Consider the following 17,838-nt stretch of genomic DNA (forward strand, 5'->3'; position numbering starts at 1 on the left):
ACGTGTGTGTGTGCGCGCGTGCGCATTATGTATCTCCTTTTTATGAAACTATCCACCCCAAACGTCTCGACAAAGCTTCCCGACCGCAAGCCGCCAACACCTATCATTGATCATTCTGAAAGTAAGTCAGTTGCTTGTCGGCCCCCAGGGTGCTCCCACTTGTCACCACCAAATCTTAAACATGATAGCCAAAAAATTACAGAGTTTATCACCCCCAACACAATTAACCTTACAAATAAACCTTATGCGGGAAGTAATAATAAGCCTAACATGGAAAGAATTCACCGCGGGGCCATTATAAAGAAACCAAAGCAAGAGGACCGAGCGCCGCCGCTTTAATTGTGGATATAGATAGAAGAGATATCTTGATATTACTATTGGTCATAAGAAAAGATATGCCAATTGGCAGTGCTATTAAGAGGGTGAGACCACGTTGCATGGCCAGGCCTTGCCTCCGCCATGCAGTTTGACTCTTTGCATTGCAGCACACCTGCCACCTATCATCCTGGCTGGCCTTGCATATACATACACAAACACATAAATACACACAAATATATTACATCATCAACGCCCAAACACATAGGCATATAGATACAAACTCCAGGAGATATATAGGTGCATCTATCTATCCTCTGACCATAAGAAGAGAGAGAGGAGGAGGGGTGTGGAAGCACAAGCGCAATCAAGAGTGTGCCCTTCCATCATGGATGTATGTAGATTGTAGAATGGATGCAAGCCTAGCCGGCTTCCTTTGCTTTTCTTTTCTCTTCACCTGTGATGTGCCATCAAGCATGGATGAATGATAGCTCTACTTGTGTGTGTGTGTATATATATATATCTGCAGATTGCTCAGGAGGATGAAAGGGATCAGGGGCTAGACCATGACCATGTTATCGTGGTCGCCGAACAAGGAGAAGTGGAAGGAGAAGGCGAGGAGACGACGAGGGATGGGTCGGTGGATTGGAACGGCAGCCAGTGCCTGAGAGCCAAATCTGGTGGATGGCCTGCCGGACTCCTCATCCTGCGTAAGTAGCAATATATATACATCTTCTTGCTTAGATCAGATTATATTCATCTCAAAAGAAATCTTACCAAATTAGCACAATTATATGTTCATACTAGTAAGAGAATGCATAGATATGCATGCCCAGTAAATGGAATATTAGCCTACTAGAAATGCACTAGTAGGATTAATTCAGAGATTTCTTTTGTACGTAGAGTATATACGGCCTCTGTACTAGTAGTACCTAAATTGGAGTATCCTAAGCAGATCTGCCATATTTATTACTAGCTGTTAGTAGTAGTATTTTTGTTTGCTCTGGAAGAGGTTGCCAAAACAAAAGTCAGACCTGCAACTACCGTGGCTTTGGCCTGGCATAACATATGCACGTCATGGATGCATGAAATGCAGTAAACCAGGCACTTGCGACGTTAGCGGTGAACGGCGTGAGCATCAACCTGGTGACCTTCATGAGGGTGGTGATGCAGCTGGACAACGCCAACGCCGCCAAGCATGTGAGCAACTGGTCTGGCACCACCTACGTCTTCTCCATCGTCGGCGCCATCATCGCCGACTCCTACTGGGGAAGATACAAGTCCTGCATCATCTTCCAGCTCATCTTCCTCGCCGTAATTAAGTGCTTTCCTTCTTCTTCTACTCCCTCCGTTCCTAAATATAAGACCTTTTAGAGATTGAACTATGAACTACATACGGATGTACATAGACGTATTTTAGAGTATAGATTCATTCATTTTGCTCTGAATGTAGTCTCCTAGTAGAATCTTTAAAAGGTCTTATATTTTGAAACGGAGGGAGTACTACTTTCTTTTCCTTGTTCCATTCCATGGCAGCTCGGAGGCATTAATAGATAGCATGCAAATGCACATACTGATTATTGACAGGGGCTGGTGGAGCTCGCCATATCCTCCTATTTCTTCCTGCACAACTTCAGCTGCAACTCGGAATCGGAGGACACCAAGACGTGCAGGACACCGACGGCAGCGGAGACAGCCATATTTTATGTGGCCATATACAAGATCGCGCTGGGGAATGGGGCATACCAGCCAACAAACACGACGTTCGGCGCCGATCAATTCGACGAGGAGCACACCAAGGAGAAGAGGTCCAAGACGGCCTTCTACGGCTACTTCTTCGTGGCCAACAACCTGGGAAGCCTGGTGGCCGTCACTGTACTCACCTACATCGAGGACGAGGGGAGGTGGTCGGCCGCCTTCGCGTTCTCTGCAGCGGCGGCTCTCCTCGGCCTCCTCCTGTTCGCCGCCGGGACCAAGAGGTTCAGGCACTTCATGCCCTGTGGGAACCCTGCCGCCACCGTGGGAAATGTCTTCGTCGCTGCGACGAAGAAGAGGCACCTCACCATCCCAACCCAAGTGGAAAAACTGTATGAGGTAGATGGAACTCACAGCGTCAATGGGGGCAGGAAGATTGCACACACACCAGGATACAGGTAAGCCAACCCAATATACACCACACTCTTGTTCTATATTGAAGATGGACTATACCTATTGCATTGCTCAAATGTTTCTGCCATGTACATAGTTATGTGTTCTGTAACTTGTGTTCCGTTTTTGCAGGTTTTTGGACAAGGCGGCAGTGGTCGAGGATCCATCGATCCTTCTACCGGGCGAGCAGCCAGCATCCGGGCCGCGACGGCTCTACACGGTCACCCAAGTGGAGCAAGTGAAATGCATCCTTCGACTCATTCCCATATGGCTCTGCAGCATCATCTACTCCACCACATACTCGCAGATGTCCTCGGTGTTCATCGAGCAAGCACAGGCCATGGACAACACCCTCTCCCGATTCACGATCCCCGCCGCAGGCATCGGCATCTTCGAGATCATCGGCGTAACATCATTCGTCTTCATCTACACCTTCTGCATCGCCAAGCCGCTGTCGAAGCGATCAAAGGAGCCGACAGAGCTCCAGAGGATGGGCATCGGGCTCGTCATATCAACCGCGGCGATGATCGCGGCGGCGCTGGTGGAGCGGCAGAGGCTGAAGCACGCGGACCGGTACCGCCTGAGCGTCCTCTGGCAGATCCCCCAGTACCTGCTGATCGGGGCGTCGGAGGTGTTCATGTACGTGACCATGACGGAGTTCTTCAACGACCAGCTCCCGGACGGCATGAGGAGCCTCGGCAGCGCAATGTCCGGGGCGTCCATGTCGGCCGGGAGCTACGCGAACAGCCTGATCGTCTCGCTGGTCATGGCGGGCAGCCGCAGCGGAGGCCAAGCCGGGTGGATACCTCAGAACCTCAACAAGGGCCATGTGGACAGGTTCTTCTTCCTCATCGCGGCGCTCAACGCGGCGGACCTGGTGCTCTTCGTGCTGCTCGCTAAGAGGTACAAGGCGGTGGCGAAGCCTGCGGCGGCGACGGCGGCCGTCGGGCCGATCAAGTGAGCCTGCTGTTGGTGTATGCATATATAGTACATGTACACACCTGCTGGAACAGTAGTGCATGTACAACGTACCTCCACCTGGAACTGGAACTGTATACCAGGTGATGATAAATAAAGGCCATCCGGCTGCCTGCCTTAGTTTTTTAGTGTCAAGAACTTGCTATACCCTCCTGGAACTGGAAGAGAAATTACCAAACCAGGTGCTGAAAATTAAAGGCATTCTGAATGCCTGGATACTCTTCTAGTTTTTCTGTATGAACATATGTGGCCATGTCAACGGTGGTATCTTCATGATATTAATATATTCTCCTTTAAAAAAAATGGCAATGGTGGTTCTGTAACTTGCTCACTTTGCTTGCAGTAAGTATATAGTAAAGACTAGTTATTCTCCAAAAAAAAATGCATAGTAAGGACTAGTTAAGGAGATCAAACTCCATACATTTAGACGGAAATGCAGGAGCTATGGACATGCATTCTGTAAAAAAAATCAGAGGGTTGTGACTTCAGAGGGTGAAACTGAGAAGGTGAATTTGAGATTTGAATCAGTCAGAACAAGGGCAGTAGAGTACCTGCATGCCGCCGTTGGAGAGGATCACTGGACTACGCCGACCGTCATGACGGAAATGCGCGCGGCGGCAGCTGCCTTCCCGGACTCCGGTGGCCGCTCGTCGTCCCCTCTCACTATGTGTCTGTGTTACTCTCTCTTGGTCTCGGTAGGAGGAGCCCAGGAAAAGAAAAGAAAAAGTATGAGGAGCCCAGCAGGCCGGATGTGCCGCATTCATTCATGGGCTTCCAAAACGGAGTCAATCCAGTTGCGTGGCGGCCCAATGATTCACTCTCCCTTATCCAGACGGCTCGGCTCTCCTCCCCTCTGCTCTGCTGCTCTGCCATGCCATGACGGTCTCCGCCTCCATGGCCACCTGCTTCTGCTCCTCCTCGTCCTTCTCTCCACCTGACCTCGCCGCCGTCCATTCACCCCCATCTCCCTCTCCTCGCCGTCTCCGTCGCCGGAGGTGGAGCTGCAGAGCGAGCAGCACCGGCGGCACGTTCGACCACAACCCGCTGCTGCAGCCACCACCGGACCTGCGCTTCCCGCTGCGCCTCCCCGTGCAGGATGGCAGCTCGGGAAGCCGGCTGCGCATCTTCTCCGGCACGGCGAACCCGACGCTGGCGGAGGAGATCGCCTGCTACCTGGGGCTGGAGCTGGGGCGGATCAAGATCAAGCGGTTCGCCGACGGGGAGCTGTACGTGCAGCTGCAGGAGAGCGTGCGCGGCAGCGACGTGTTCCTGGTGCAGCCGACCTGCCCGCCGGCGAACGAGAACCTCATGGAGCTGCTCATCATGGTGGACGCCTGCCGCCGCGCCTCCGCCAAGACCATCACCGCCGTGGTGCCCTACTTCGGCTACGCGCGCGCCGACCGCAAGATGCAGGGCCGCGAGTCCATCGCCGCCAAGCTCGTCGCCAACCTCATCACGCAGGCCGGCGCGCACCGCGTGCTCGCCTGCGACCTCCACTCCGGCCAGTCCATCGGCTACTTCGACATCCCGGTGGACCACGTCTACGGGCAGCCCGTCATCCTCGACTACCTCGCCAGCAAGACCATCTGCCCCAACGACGTCGTCGTCGTCTCCCCGGACGTCGGGGGCGTCGCCAGGGCGCGCGCCTTCGCCAAGAAGCTCTCCGACGCGCCCCTCGCCATCGTCGACAAGCGGCGGCTGGGCCACAACCAGGCCGAGGTGATGAACCTCATCGGCGACGTCAAGGGGAAGGTGGCCGTGATGGTGGACGACATGATCGACACCGCCGGGACGATGCACAAGGGCGCAGAGCTGCTGCACAGGGAGGGGGCCAGGGCGGTGTACGCCTGCAGCACCCACGCCGTGCTCAGCCCGCCCGCCGTCGAGAGGCTCTCCGGCGGCCTCTTCCAGGAGGTGATCATCACCAACACCGTGCCGGTGCCGCCGGACCAGCGATTCCCGCAGCTCACCGTGCTCTCCGTCGCCAACCTCCTCGGCGAGACCATCTGGCGCGTCCACGACGAGTGCTCCGTCAGCAGCATCTTCCAATGATGATGATGATGATGATATATACACCCATCCATCAACATATCATCTTACTACATTACAACATCTGTCACTTTTTGTTTTCCAGAGGCACCAAACATTCACCTGACATTGCTAACTAGCTAACAATGCTGACATAAAGAAGATCCCTATGTTGATCATCGTGTCATCTACACACAAATCAAAGATATATTCACCGATTGATTGCTTGGTTGATTACATCAAAGGATTAGTTGCTTCTTTGCCAGTTGAAGAACATTGCTCCTTCTTGTCTCTGCTACTGCCGCTGATGCTGCTGCTGCCGCATATTTCTTCAGCAAGTTTGATGGCGCCGACGCTGCTCCTCCTTGCCTTCCCTGCTGCACCTTGCATCTTCTTAAACTTCCCACTCAGCGACCCGCTAGCTGCAATAAAATAACATCCAGTGACTATCTAAACCTCCATAGAAAAAGACTATCTAGCACACACACATTCGTCAAAAATAAAAAGTAGCGGCACCGAATGTTGTGGCAGGAAACAGCACAGGCATTCAGTCAAATTGCTACCGATTGATACTTCGGATCCATGAACAATGGTGCAGGGAGGGAGGACGTTTGTACCTTGCCACTCCAAGACAACCTTAGCCTCTCCCTTGACCACTTTTGGATACTGATCTATGCGAGAATCTTCCAGTAACAATTCTTCCACCTGTGCCAAGATACAAGTTCAGTAACGAAAAGGAAAGGACCCTCTTATCCGGCGACCGTTCGCTGGGAGGGGGTGGCATTTGCAAATGCTTTGACGCCATTTTTAGTTGGTCGGGGGGTGGCGGTTTCTTCAGAAGAGCATGGCATTTTCTGGAATGAAGGCTCAAAACTGCCATCCTCCCAGAAAATGCCATGTTCTTCTGAAGAAACTGACATTCCCGATACAACTAAAACTGCCACAAAAAACATTCAAAATGCCATGCTATCCCAACAAACGGTCGCCATTTACTTTTCCAAAAGGAAAACTAATTCGATCGCCATATATGGAAAGTATCATGCAAGTTCAATAAGGAAAAGTAAAATGAGTTTGATTGCCATATATGGGGTGTCAATGTCCTTACAACTGCTTCATATGCTCACATGTATATGTCTTGCCTTTGATAGTAATAACAAAATAATAAATCGTACACAAAATGGTTACTATGTCCAACTTTCCATCATTAAATTTGGATAGTGCTAACCAATGAGTACAAATCAGCGGCTGCATAATTAAGTGAGATATGCTGTAACAGAAGTACCTTCTTCCACAACAAAGTGTTCCGTCTCTCTCGGGTAGACAGTAGATGATCACGCAACCAGGAGGTGACCACCCAAGGCTCGCATTCAGAGTTGCCAACCTTTGCATTTATGGCATTATCTTCAAGGATCTCACATACCTGCAAATTTTCAACAAAAGTTCATAAAAGCAGAGAAAATGTATATGCAACAGTAAATGATTCCCCAAAAAAACTTTGGATACACGGAAAAAAAAACTGTAAGTCTCTCCACTTGCACCACCCACTCACGCAGTCACAGTGGGGGAGGGATGCTAGAGGAGCATGTGGAGGAAGTGCTAGTAATTGCACTAAAATAAATGCTAACACTATAGCCACTCAATCAAACAAGAACATATAAAGCGTGCATTCCCTATTTTGTTATTTACCCCACGTAAATTTAATCTGCTCATCGTGGTGACTCGAAGTATCCTTTTCTCAAATAGCGTGTTGCAGAAGCATAGGGGCAGAGAGTTTCCGTGTCGGATTGAGGATATTGATAATGTAATTGGAGCAATACGCTTGGATATATCAGTAGAATCCAAATTCAAATAAATCAAATTTGATTGAAATGGTTCATATGAAGTCTTGGATTAATGATTCAAGATATGCAATAAAGGAATCATATAAACTCTGAAATGTATTAGTATTAGTACTGGGGCGCTGCGGGTTCCGTTGAGAGATAAACCTGTACAAACTACCAAGCAGTAAACTACTACAGGCAGCCGTTGTGTAGAGGTCATTGTCCTTTGTCCACTATTTCAGGTATATAGTGGCAGTGGGGATACATGAGACGATTTAAAAACAACGACCATCAGCCTATTCTTAGTACCGTGTTTACCAACGGTACATGACACTGCACAACATACTGCATTTACCAATAACACATTGCATCGAATCATTGTAATGCAGAGATCTGGAACAAATGATACTTCACAGGATAAACACCTGAAGGAATGAAACAGCAAGTAGGGAAATCACACCTGCTCATATATTTGCTCGGCTCTCTTTGACAATGCCCATCTCTGGTAAATGCTCCATAGAATCCTGAGCAATGCTGCAGACTAAGGATTCATCATCATTTGAGCTGCATTTGAATGGATGCTTCTTTAACACGATAATGTTACAAGCATACCAGGACACAGAAGGTAATCACAAAGACGATATTGCTAGAGATCCACTGACGAGCTTGACAAGACAGCGGCCTACGAAGCTCCGCGGCCAGCTCTGGACATTTAAACGCTTGGACCCTAAATGGAAAGAAAATTAGAGGGAGTTCCCAACATCTGTCAAGGCACCTAATACCACGTATTGCTTCCGGGGGAAAAGGAGGTTGCGACGACGCATACTTATCATAAGTCGACGTTGTCTCCAAGAAGCCATGTGCGCTCTGCAGCACCCTATCTTTTACGACCTTGATCCCGTCGTCGCTTAGGCGGGCGGCATCCTTGGATAATAGCTCGTCAGCCATACTTGAGATGTCATGTTGTTGGAGCTGAAAGCAGGATAGCAGAATTACTAGGTGATGAGGGTTATAGCTGTATTCGACAATTGCTGCATCCATCTCAGTATAGTGCTAGTGACAAGAAGCAATTACCAAGATTTTGCCGGGTTGGCCGCACAAAGCACGAGCGTGCTCGTCGCATATCCTGAGCTGGAGCAACTCTGACTGCAAGTAGGTTTGTGTAGTGGTGGTTAATAATGTGCATAATCATGTGGATGCAGGCAAAGAGAAAGGGGCGCAGTACGATCTTGTTGGCGGTGTGGGTGAGCAGGCCGTCCTCCACGCACACCCTGCCGCGTCTCTTGAACCCCTCGACGCACCGCACCTCGCCGTCGACGCACCGGCCGTTCTCCGGGCAGGGTTCGCACGAATCTGCACAAGCAAGCACGGCACAGGATTAACAAAGGGATTTGCTTCTCACAGCACGAATCCTGAGCTGCTGCCGCCGACTCAAAGGAGGAAAGGAATTTTGAATTCGAGCAAGGGGCGGGGGATGGAGGACTCGCCGTAGGCGGCGTAGGGGTCGTCGGAGTCGCAGAAGGGGGCGGGCCGGCGGTTGAGGACGCTGCAGGCGGCGGCGACGGCGGCCGCGATGGCGAGCACGGAGAGCAGGCGGAGGGCGTCGTGGATGCCGGCGGGGAAGAGGCCCGGCAGCGGCTCGGCGGCGAGCGGCCACCGCGGCTCCGACCTGCTCCTCACCGTCCGCCTCGCCATTCTCTCCGTCCTCGGCCGGGCTTCTCCTTCTCCGCCGGCCTTGTTCTTCCCTGGTGGGCCGGGTCAGGGCCCATTGACCAGAGGCCGCGGCCAAGCCCACTTCAGAGGCCCAAATAGCCCGGCTCCCTCTGTCCGTCTCTCTCTGTCGCCTGCTCTGCATCTCGACGGAGCGGAGCGGAGAGGAGCAGATCGGATGGATCCGTCGCCGGCGGCGTCGCTGGTGGTGCGGAGCCCTAGGCAGACGGTGAGCCTGCTCCGGAGCCGGCGCCCGCAGTTCGGGCGGGAGCGGAAACGGCGGCCGGGGCCGGCGGCGGGGCCGAAGCCGTCGGAGGTGTACGGGTTCGTTGGGTCCATCACCGTGGTGATCGCGACGGCGGTGTACCTGGCGTGGGCCTACACGCCGGAGCCGGCGCTCCGGTCGCTCGGCATCACCTACTACCCCACCAAGTACTGGGCGCTGGCCGTGCCGTCGCTGGCCATGGTCGCCGTCGCCCTCTCCCTCATCGCCTACCTCGGCTCCAACTTCGTCGCCACCCCTCCCCCCACCTCCTTCTCCACCATCTTCGGTCGGTATTGCTCCTCATCAACCAATTAACTGCTCTATCTTGCTAGCGACACTCAAATTGCTCATCGTTCTTCCATTTCTTGATGCTCATTTGATCATTTCCAGACGAGTACACCCGTGAGCGCCCGGCCGCCACCCCCGTCGCGGTGCCGGTCGATGCCGCGACGGCGCAAGAAGAAGAAGAAGAAGAAGAAGAAGCGGAGATGCCGATCGAACCCATTTCGGACATCAGCATCCATCACATCAACAACCTCATGTTTGGTGATCGCTGAAGACCCACCGTTGTGATGATTTTTCCGAAACTATGATACTTTAGCTGATAGTGCAATGCTGCTGCTCTTCTTCTTACACTGCTTGCTCACCAAATTCTGATAAAGAAATATTGTCTTTTTAAGTATATTGTGATCGATTTTTGAGCGAGCAAATTGTTAGAGTTCCTTCTTGAGTCTATACATAGCCCAGTGGTGCGGTGGACAGATGAATTGGTCCAAAAATGGGGATTGGGATACTAAGACGCCATGGGGCAGGGCAGAAGAAGCCTCCGACAATGGCTCCCCTCCACTCTGCCATGCCAGCCTCATCCTTATTTAGCTTTGCTTGTATTCCATCATAATTTTGACAAGTTGTTTTTGGCAAACAACAAGAGGCTTGAATCGATGAAGACAGTGACGACGACGACGACAACAATGATGCCTGCTCTTGCCGCCGTGCTCGCGGCGGCGGCCTTGATCTTGGGTGCTGCCCGCACCGTCGACACGGCGGTGGCGGACACGTGCAAGGCCGCCGCGGCCAGCGACGTGCGCGTCAACCCGGAGCTCTGCATCTCGCAGCTCGGCAGCCACCGCGACAGCACCGAGGCGGACACCTGGGGCCTGGCCAAGGTGGCCTCGCTCGTCGGCGTCAACAACGCCGACCTCGCCGCCGCCGACGTCAAGGCCCTGGAGGCCGGCGACCCCAACGTGCGCCTGAAGCCGGTGCTCATCAAGTGCGCCGCGCTCTACAAGGACGTGGGCATGTCGTTCGCCGGCGCGTACGACCAGATCAACAACCGCGCCTACCCCGCGGGCAAGCAGAAGCTCGACGAGGCCCTGGCGAAGACGCAACAGTGCAACGCCGCCTTCGGCGTGGCCGGCTTGACCCTGCCTCAGCCGCTGGCCCAGCACACCGTCGACTCCATCCAGATCGCCATCATCGCCGGCGCCATCACCAACCTCATCAAGTGACCTCTTCCTCCTTCAGCAAGTACAGTAGTGGCATCTAAATAGCTGTTGACACGATGGTGATCTCGTTTTCTTGACAATTTTGTAATTATAGAAGTGTTGGCGTAGTCGTGCCTCGTATTGGGAAGAACCGAGAAGAACAAGTTGAGAAATCATTTGATTTGATTTGATGGCATCATAGTCTTAAACACTATGGGTAGAGCTACAAGCATGGATAGGATGGCTTCCATTCCATTTCCATGAAACAAAACTGTCCGTGTATGCATGCAAAGGAAGAGGAACAAGACGGCATGGGCAGTCATCAGCATGCCCAGACCCTCTTCTTGGGGAGAAGATCTTTGGTGTTGATCTGGTCGATCCTGGCGGCGATGATGAAGTCGTTGGCGCTCAGCCCACCTGCATTCAGTTCAATCCAGACCAGCTCAGCTCAGTGCACTGATGAATCCATCATGCATCCATGGAGAAGCAGGGTCATTGTGGCGGAGCAGAAGAGAAGAGGGTTAGTGACTGACCTACGGACGGGGTGTAGAGCTGGGCCCTGACTTGGTTGGGCGGCTCGAAGCTGAGCGCGGCGGGGGCGTGGCCGGCGCCGTCGAGGGCCTTGTTGATCCTGGCGACGAGCTCGTCGCCGCAGGCCTGGTCCCGGACCTTCCAGACGCACTCGAGCTTGAGCACGTCGGAGTCGCCCTTGGTGGGGAAGAGGAGGCGCCAGCCGACCACCTTGAAGAGCAGCCTGCGGGCGTCCTCCTCGGAGAGCGGCGCCGGGTGGGCGTCAAGCGGCACGCGGGAGAGCGAGAGCACGGAGAGCGTGGGGATGAGGATGCGGTGCAGCGTGTCCACGTTGCCCAGCGTCTTCTCCCCGAAGTTGCTCGCGATCTCCTCCGGGAACGGGTCCCGCGCCCCGAAGTCCCCCAGGATGTCCGCCATCGCCACCACCTTCCCGCGACCGCCTCTTCCCTTGCTGCTGCTGGTGGTGAAGAGGAGGCTCCTCGTGGCGGCGGCGGAGGGCTTGCCGGCGACGGGGAAGAAGGTCGCGGCCGGGCTGAGCATGAGCGCCATGGTGGTGCAGTGGGACGGATGGATGATGCGCAGCTGGACGGACGGACGGAGGAGGTTGCTTCTTATCTGGCCGTCCCCTTGAATCCTTCTTCCTTTTATCACCACACAATATATATACGGAGTATTTTTTTTTGTTGGTTTCTTGCTTCTCGCCTCTTCTGGAGCCAACGTCTAATAATGCACACCTGCACTGCACTGCACTGCCGCCGGAGCACAAAAGAGGATAATGGAAATGTTTTCTACTGTTCCATCATATCCTCTTTTGTGCGCTACTCCGACTCTTCTCTTTTATAAATATTCTCTTTTATAAATTATAAGACTTTTCAAACAGCGTCCGAAATGTCTACAACGTCTTCAACGATCAGTTTGTACGTAGAATCTTTACCAATCACAATCTTACACATCAGTTTGTACGTAGAATCTTTACATAAGCCTTTGTAGGTGTAGCATTACTCGTAGTATTACTAGTATAGTTCTAATTCTGAAAGTGCACTCACCCTTCCGCAGAAAAAATAAATGCAAGTGCACGTTACTGGGTCATCTCCAAGGGCATTTGATCATCAAATGTTGTCCCTTGTGGATACTCGACGGCACAATTTTCACTAGTTTTATCATATTGTACACACTCAATAATATACTACTGTATATCATTAATCTTTTTAGGATTGAAGGCCTCACAATCAACTAATGTCTCCAATTAAAAATTGGTCATTTAATTTTGATCGGATCAACAATTTCTCAACATGATCTTCTATTTAATTATTTCATTTAATTCACTATGCAAGTTAATTTTAAAGCTTTTTAATTCGTTTGAGGTATTCGATTTGGAGTTGGGTTCATTATTTCGACTTGGTCATCGATTTTTAAAATTAATCGATAGGAACCGAGTTATAATAATACATCAATCATGTGCACCCCTCGTCACCTAAAAATATATTATTGTAACATTAAAATAATACATGAAGACAGTGACGTGATTTTTTTTTTCATATAAATATCGTTTGATTAGTACATAACACAAAATCACATCACAAAAGATCCATCAAAACACCCCATTATAAATAAAATAAAAAAATAGGCCATTGCCTGTAACACTATCCAAATCAAAATCTCTCTCGGTTCCAAGATATAAGGTGATTTTTTTTCTTAAAAAGCCAAATTTATTTAACTTTGACTAAGTTCGGAGTAAAAAATATCGGCATCCACAATACTAAATAAGTAAAATATGAAAATTTATTTCATGATGAATTTAATGATTGCAACTTCATACTATGAATATTAATATAGTTCTCTATAAATTTGATCAAACTTGAAGAGCTTTAACTTTTTTAAACAAATAGGCTAATTTATTTTAAACAACACCAACGGCGCTTAATCCTTCTAGTAAATATGAAATCTCAACATAATGTTAAAGGATAATTCAACATGTCAAAAAAAAAACTCAAAACTTATAAAGGTTTAGTTAACCTTTCAAACTTACTATTCTCTCTCCCCCTGATTTTTAATGAAGGTGGGCCCCTCATCCCTCAATTACCAATTACAATCTTACACATCAGTTTGTACGTAGAATCTTTACATAAGCCTTTGTAGATGTAGCATTACTCGTAGTATTACTAGTATAGTTCTAATTCTGAAAGTGCACTCATCCTTCCGCAGAAAAAATAAATGCAAGTGCACGTTACTGGGTCATCTCCAAGGGCATTTGATCATCAAATGTTGTCCCTTGTGGATACTCGACGGCACAATTTTCACTAGTTTTATCATATTGTACACACTCAATAATATACTATTGTATATCATTAATCTTTTTAGGATTGAAGGCCTCACAATCAACTAATGTCTCCAATTAAAAATTGGTCATTTAATTTTGATCGGATCAACAATTTCTCAACATGATCTTCTATTTAATTATTTCATTTAATTCACTATGCAAGTTAATTTTAAAGCTTTTTAATTCGTTTGAGGTATTCGATTTGGAGTTGGGTTCATTATTTCGACTTGGTCATCGATTTTTAAAATTAATCGATAGGAACCGAGTTATAATAATACATCAATCATGTGCACCCCTCGTCACCTAGAAATATATTATTGTAACATTAAAATAATACATGAAGACAGTGACGTGATTTTTTTTTTCATATAAATATCGTTTGATTAGTACATAACACAAAATCACATCACAAAAGATCCATCAAAACACCCCATTATAAATAAAATAAAAAAATAGGCCATTGCCTGTAACACTATCCAAATCAAAATCTCTCTCGGTTCCAAGATATAAGATGATTTTTTTTCTTAAAAAGCCAAATTTATTTAACTTTGACTAAGTTCGGAGTAAAAAATATCGGCATCCACAATACTAAATAAGTAAAATATGAAAATTTATTTCATGATGAATTTAATGATTGCAACTTCATACTATGAATATTAATATAGTTCTCTATAAATTTGATCAAACTTGAAGAGCTTTAACTTTTTTAAACAAATAGGCTAATTTATTTTAAACAACACCAACGGCGCTTAATCCTTCTAGTAAATATGAAATCTCAACATAATGTTAAAGGATAATTCAACATGTCAAAAAAAAAACTCAAAACTTATAAAGGTTTAGTTAACCTTTCAAACTTACTATTCTCTCTCCCCCTGATTTTTAATGAAGGTGGGCCCCTCATCCCTCAATTACCAATTACAATCTTACACATCAGTTTGTACGTAGAATCTTTACATAAGCCTTTGTAGATGTAGCATTACTCGTAGTATTACTAGTATAGTTCTAATTCTGAAAGTGCACTCATCCTTCCGCAGAAAAAATAAATGCAAGTGCACGTTACTGGGTCATCTCCAAGGGCATTTGATCATCAAATGTTGTCCCTTGTGGATACTCGACGGCACAATTTTCACTAGTTTTATCATATTGTACACACTCAATAATATACTATTGTATATCATTAATCTTTTTAGGATTGAAGGCCTCACAATCAACTAATGTCTCCAATTAAAAATTGGTCATTTAATTTTGATCGGATCAACAATTTCTCAACATGATCTTCTATTTAATTATTTCATTTAATTCACTATGCAAGTTAATTTTAAAGCTTTTTAATTCGTTTGAGGTATTCGATTTGGAGTTGGGTTCATTATTTCGACTTGGTCATCGATTTTTAAAATTAATCGATAGGAACCGAGTTATAATAATACATCAATCATGTGCACCCCTCGTCACCTAGAAATATATTATTGTAACATTAAAATAATACATGAAGACAGTGACGTGATTTTTTTTTTCATATAAATATCGTTTGATTAGTACATAACACAAAATCACATCACAAAAGATCCATCAAAACACCCCATTATAAATAAAATAAAAAAATAGGCCATTGCCTGTAACACTATCCAAATCAAAATCTCTCTCGGTTCCAAGATATAAGGTGATTTTTTTTCTTAAAAAGCCAAATTTATTTAACTTTGACTAAGTTCGGAGTAAAAAATATCGGCATCCACAATACTAAATAAGTAAAATATGAAAATTTATTTCATGATGAATTTAATGATTGCAACTTCATACTATGAATATTAATATAGTTCTCTATAAATTTGATCAAACTTGAAGAGCTTTAACTTTTTTAAACAAATAGGCTAATTTATTTTAAACAACACCAACGGCGCTTAATCCTTCTAGTAAATATGAAATCTCAACATAATGTTAAAGGATAATTCAACATGTCAAAAAAAAAACTCAAAACTTATAAAGGTTTAGTTAACCTTTCAAACTTACTATTCTCTCTCCCCCTGATTTTTAATGAAGGTGGGCCCCTCATCCCTCAATTACCAATTACAATCTTACACATCAATTTGTACGTAGAATCTTTACATAAGCCTTTGTAGATGTAGCATTACTCGTAGTATTACTAGTATAGTTCTAATTCTGAAAGTGCACTCATCCTTCCGCAGAAAAAATAAATGCAAGTGCACGTTACTGGGTCATCTCCAAGGGCATTTGATCATCAAATGTTGTCCCTTGTGGATACTCGACGGCACAATTTTCACTAGTTTTATCATATTGTACACACTCAATAATATACTACTGTATATCATTAATCTTTTTAGGATTGAAGGCCTCACAATCAACTAATGTCTCCAATTAAAAATTGGTCATTTAATTTTGATCGGATCAACAATTTTTCAACATGATCTTCTATTTAATTATTTCATTTAATTCACTATGCAAGTTAATTTTAAAGCTTTTTAATTCGTTTGAGGTATTCGATTTGGAGTTGGGTTCATTATTTCGACTTGGTCATCGATTTTTAAAATTAATCGATAGGAACCGAGTTATAATAATACATCAATCATGTGCACCCCTCGTCACCTAGAAATATATTATTGTAACATTAAAATAATACATGAAGGCAGTGACGTGATTTTTTTCATATAAATATCGTTTGATTAGTACATAACACAAAATCACATCACAAAAGATCCATCAAAACACCCCATTATAAATAAAATAAAAAAATAGGCCATTGCCTGTAACACTATCCAAATCAAAATCTCTCTCGGTTCCAAGATATAAGGTGATTTTTTTTCTTAAAAAGCCAAATTTATTTAACTTTGACTAAGTTCGGAGTAAAAAATATCGGCATCCACAATACTAAATAAATAAAATATGAAAATTTATTTCATGATGAATTTAATGATTGCAACTTCATACTATGAATATTAATATAGTTCTCTATAAATTTGATCAAACTTGAAGAGCTTTAACTTTTTTAAACAAATAGGCTAATTTATTTTAAACAACACCAACGGCGCTTAATCCTTCTAGTAAATATGAAATCTCAACATAATGTTAAAGGATAATTCAACATGTCAAAAAAAAACTCAACAATTTCATACATTTTCACGGTGCGCATCGATACATTGATGTCTTTTCTGCAATACGCGGAACAACTCCTTGACATTGTCGTCTATAATGCTAGTGTTGGCCAACATTAACCTCATGGGCCCAACTTGCTCGGTCTTGATTGTGGCTCGCTTTTCTTCATTGATCACCTTCTCCTTCTCGTGTTCTAGCTGATCCATCACCTTCGTCTCCTTAAGCTTCATCCTCTCCCTCTCAAGCCCCAACATCTCCCTCGCCTTCTACTTTTCAAGCTACATCTTCTCTCTTTGAGCATCCAAGAAGACTGTGTATCTTTCCTCCTTTTATTCCAGGAAACGTTTACGTTCAGCCGGCGGATCGCACACGTATTGGTGTCCATTGTACTGACTAGGCACATTGAATGAAGAAAAGATGCATGCGCTTGCAGTATATCATATGGTATCTAAGAACAACACTTAACTGAGAGGGGCGTTTTCGCACCCGGCAACATATGCTCCTGGTTTCTAAAATGTGTTTAAAATGTATTTTGAAATGTCACAAATTTCTGAAAAAAAAAGCATGTACATTTCAACTTTCTATGTGCTCACAAAGTCGTTTTGCGAAAAACTGACAACTTTTGTGTTGTGTGTGAAAAAGACAAAACTCAGCGTTAAAAAGGACATTTCACAAGGCATTTTTTTATTTCTTTTACGAAGCCACAAAAAAATGTTTGTTTTCCGCAAAACTTGACGTGCGCACATAGAATATTGAGATGTACACATCAAATTTTCGTTTTAGAATTTTTGACATTTTAAAATGTTTTTTTTTCAATGGGAGAAGCATATGCTTCCATGTGCCAAAGTAAATTTCCGACACTATGCATCGCATACTACAACAGCGTCTTAACCCACCAGCATTTTTTATTACGCTAATTGCTTATCAACACTACAACTGCATAGCAGCAGCAGCAGCAGCAGAAGACAAAGTAGAAGTAGAAGTATCATGACACAATGCTTGGGATATCCTGCGCTCTCATGCCCTGTTAAAGCTGTAATCAACTCTCTAAATGTGCATCCTCACACATTACTGTCTGCCACATCTTGTTTAAGATACAGAAAGAGAAAAGATTCCACAAATCACATGCAA

General features: G+C 46.2%; 6 protein-coding genes across 6 annotated transcripts; 4 read left to right on the plus strand and 2 right to left on the minus strand.

The window, feature by feature from the left end:
* The first annotated feature begins 221 nt into the window (after positions 1-221).
* On the plus strand, positions 222-3,561 carry LOC123450076 (protein NRT1/ PTR FAMILY 7.3-like). Its single transcript, XM_045127480.1, has 5 exons — positions 222-709; positions 845-1,025; positions 1,412-1,629; positions 1,903-2,468; positions 2,596-3,561. The coding sequence occupies exons 1-5, from the start codon at positions 704-706 to the stop codon at positions 3,422-3,424; spliced, it is 1,800 nt and encodes a 599-aa protein (XP_044983415.1). The 5' UTR covers positions 222-703; the 3' UTR covers positions 3,425-3,561.
* Positions 3,562-3,665: 104 nt separating this feature from the next.
* On the plus strand, positions 3,666-5,706 carry LOC123450077 (ribose-phosphate pyrophosphokinase 1-like). The gene has a single exon (XM_045127481.1). The coding sequence runs from the start codon at positions 4,318-4,320 to the stop codon at positions 5,491-5,493; it is 1,176 nt and encodes a 391-aa protein (XP_044983416.1). The 5' UTR covers positions 3,666-4,317; the 3' UTR covers positions 5,494-5,706.
* LOC123450078 lies at positions 5,485-8,999 on the minus strand. The gene is made up of 9 exons (XM_045127482.1): positions 8,777-8,999; positions 8,515-8,642; positions 8,364-8,435; positions 8,116-8,261; positions 7,902-8,016; positions 7,750-7,830; positions 6,752-6,889; positions 6,087-6,174; positions 5,485-5,891 (listed from the first exon to the last, which is right to left on the minus strand). The coding sequence occupies exons 1-9, from the start codon at positions 8,982-8,984 to the stop codon at positions 5,704-5,706; spliced, it is 1,164 nt and encodes a 387-aa protein (XP_044983417.1). The 5' UTR covers positions 8,985-8,999; the 3' UTR covers positions 5,485-5,703.
* On the plus strand, positions 8,984-9,986 carry LOC123450081 (phosphatidylinositol N-acetylglucosaminyltransferase subunit P-like). The gene is made up of 2 exons (XM_045127485.1): positions 8,984-9,550; positions 9,655-9,986. Exons 1-2 carry the CDS (start codon positions 9,178-9,180, stop codon positions 9,819-9,821), a joined length of 540 nt encoding a protein of 179 aa, XP_044983420.1. The 5' UTR covers positions 8,984-9,177; the 3' UTR covers positions 9,822-9,986.
* An 81-nt stretch (positions 9,987-10,067) lies between these two features.
* LOC123450079 (pectinesterase inhibitor 12-like) lies at positions 10,068-10,939 on the plus strand. Its single transcript, XM_045127483.1, has one exon. The coding sequence runs from the start codon at positions 10,068-10,070 to the stop codon at positions 10,770-10,772; it is 705 nt and encodes a 234-aa protein (XP_044983418.1). The 3' UTR covers positions 10,773-10,939.
* Positions 10,914-11,920, minus strand: LOC123450080 (probable pterin-4-alpha-carbinolamine dehydratase, chloroplastic). The gene is made up of 2 exons (XM_045127484.1): positions 11,282-11,920; positions 10,914-11,165 (listed from the first exon to the last, which is right to left on the minus strand). The coding sequence occupies exons 1-2, from the start codon at positions 11,826-11,828 to the stop codon at positions 11,071-11,073; spliced, it is 642 nt and encodes a 213-aa protein (XP_044983419.1). The 5' UTR covers positions 11,829-11,920; the 3' UTR covers positions 10,914-11,070.
* Between the last annotated feature and the right edge of the window lie 5,918 nt (positions 11,921-17,838).

The sequence above is a fragment of the Hordeum vulgare genome, chromosome 4H, assembly GCF_904849725.1.
Source record: "Hordeum vulgare subsp. vulgare chromosome 4H, MorexV3_pseudomolecules_assembly, whole genome shotgun sequence".
Classification (NCBI taxonomy): Eukaryota; Viridiplantae; Streptophyta; class Magnoliopsida; order Poales; family Poaceae; genus Hordeum; species Hordeum vulgare.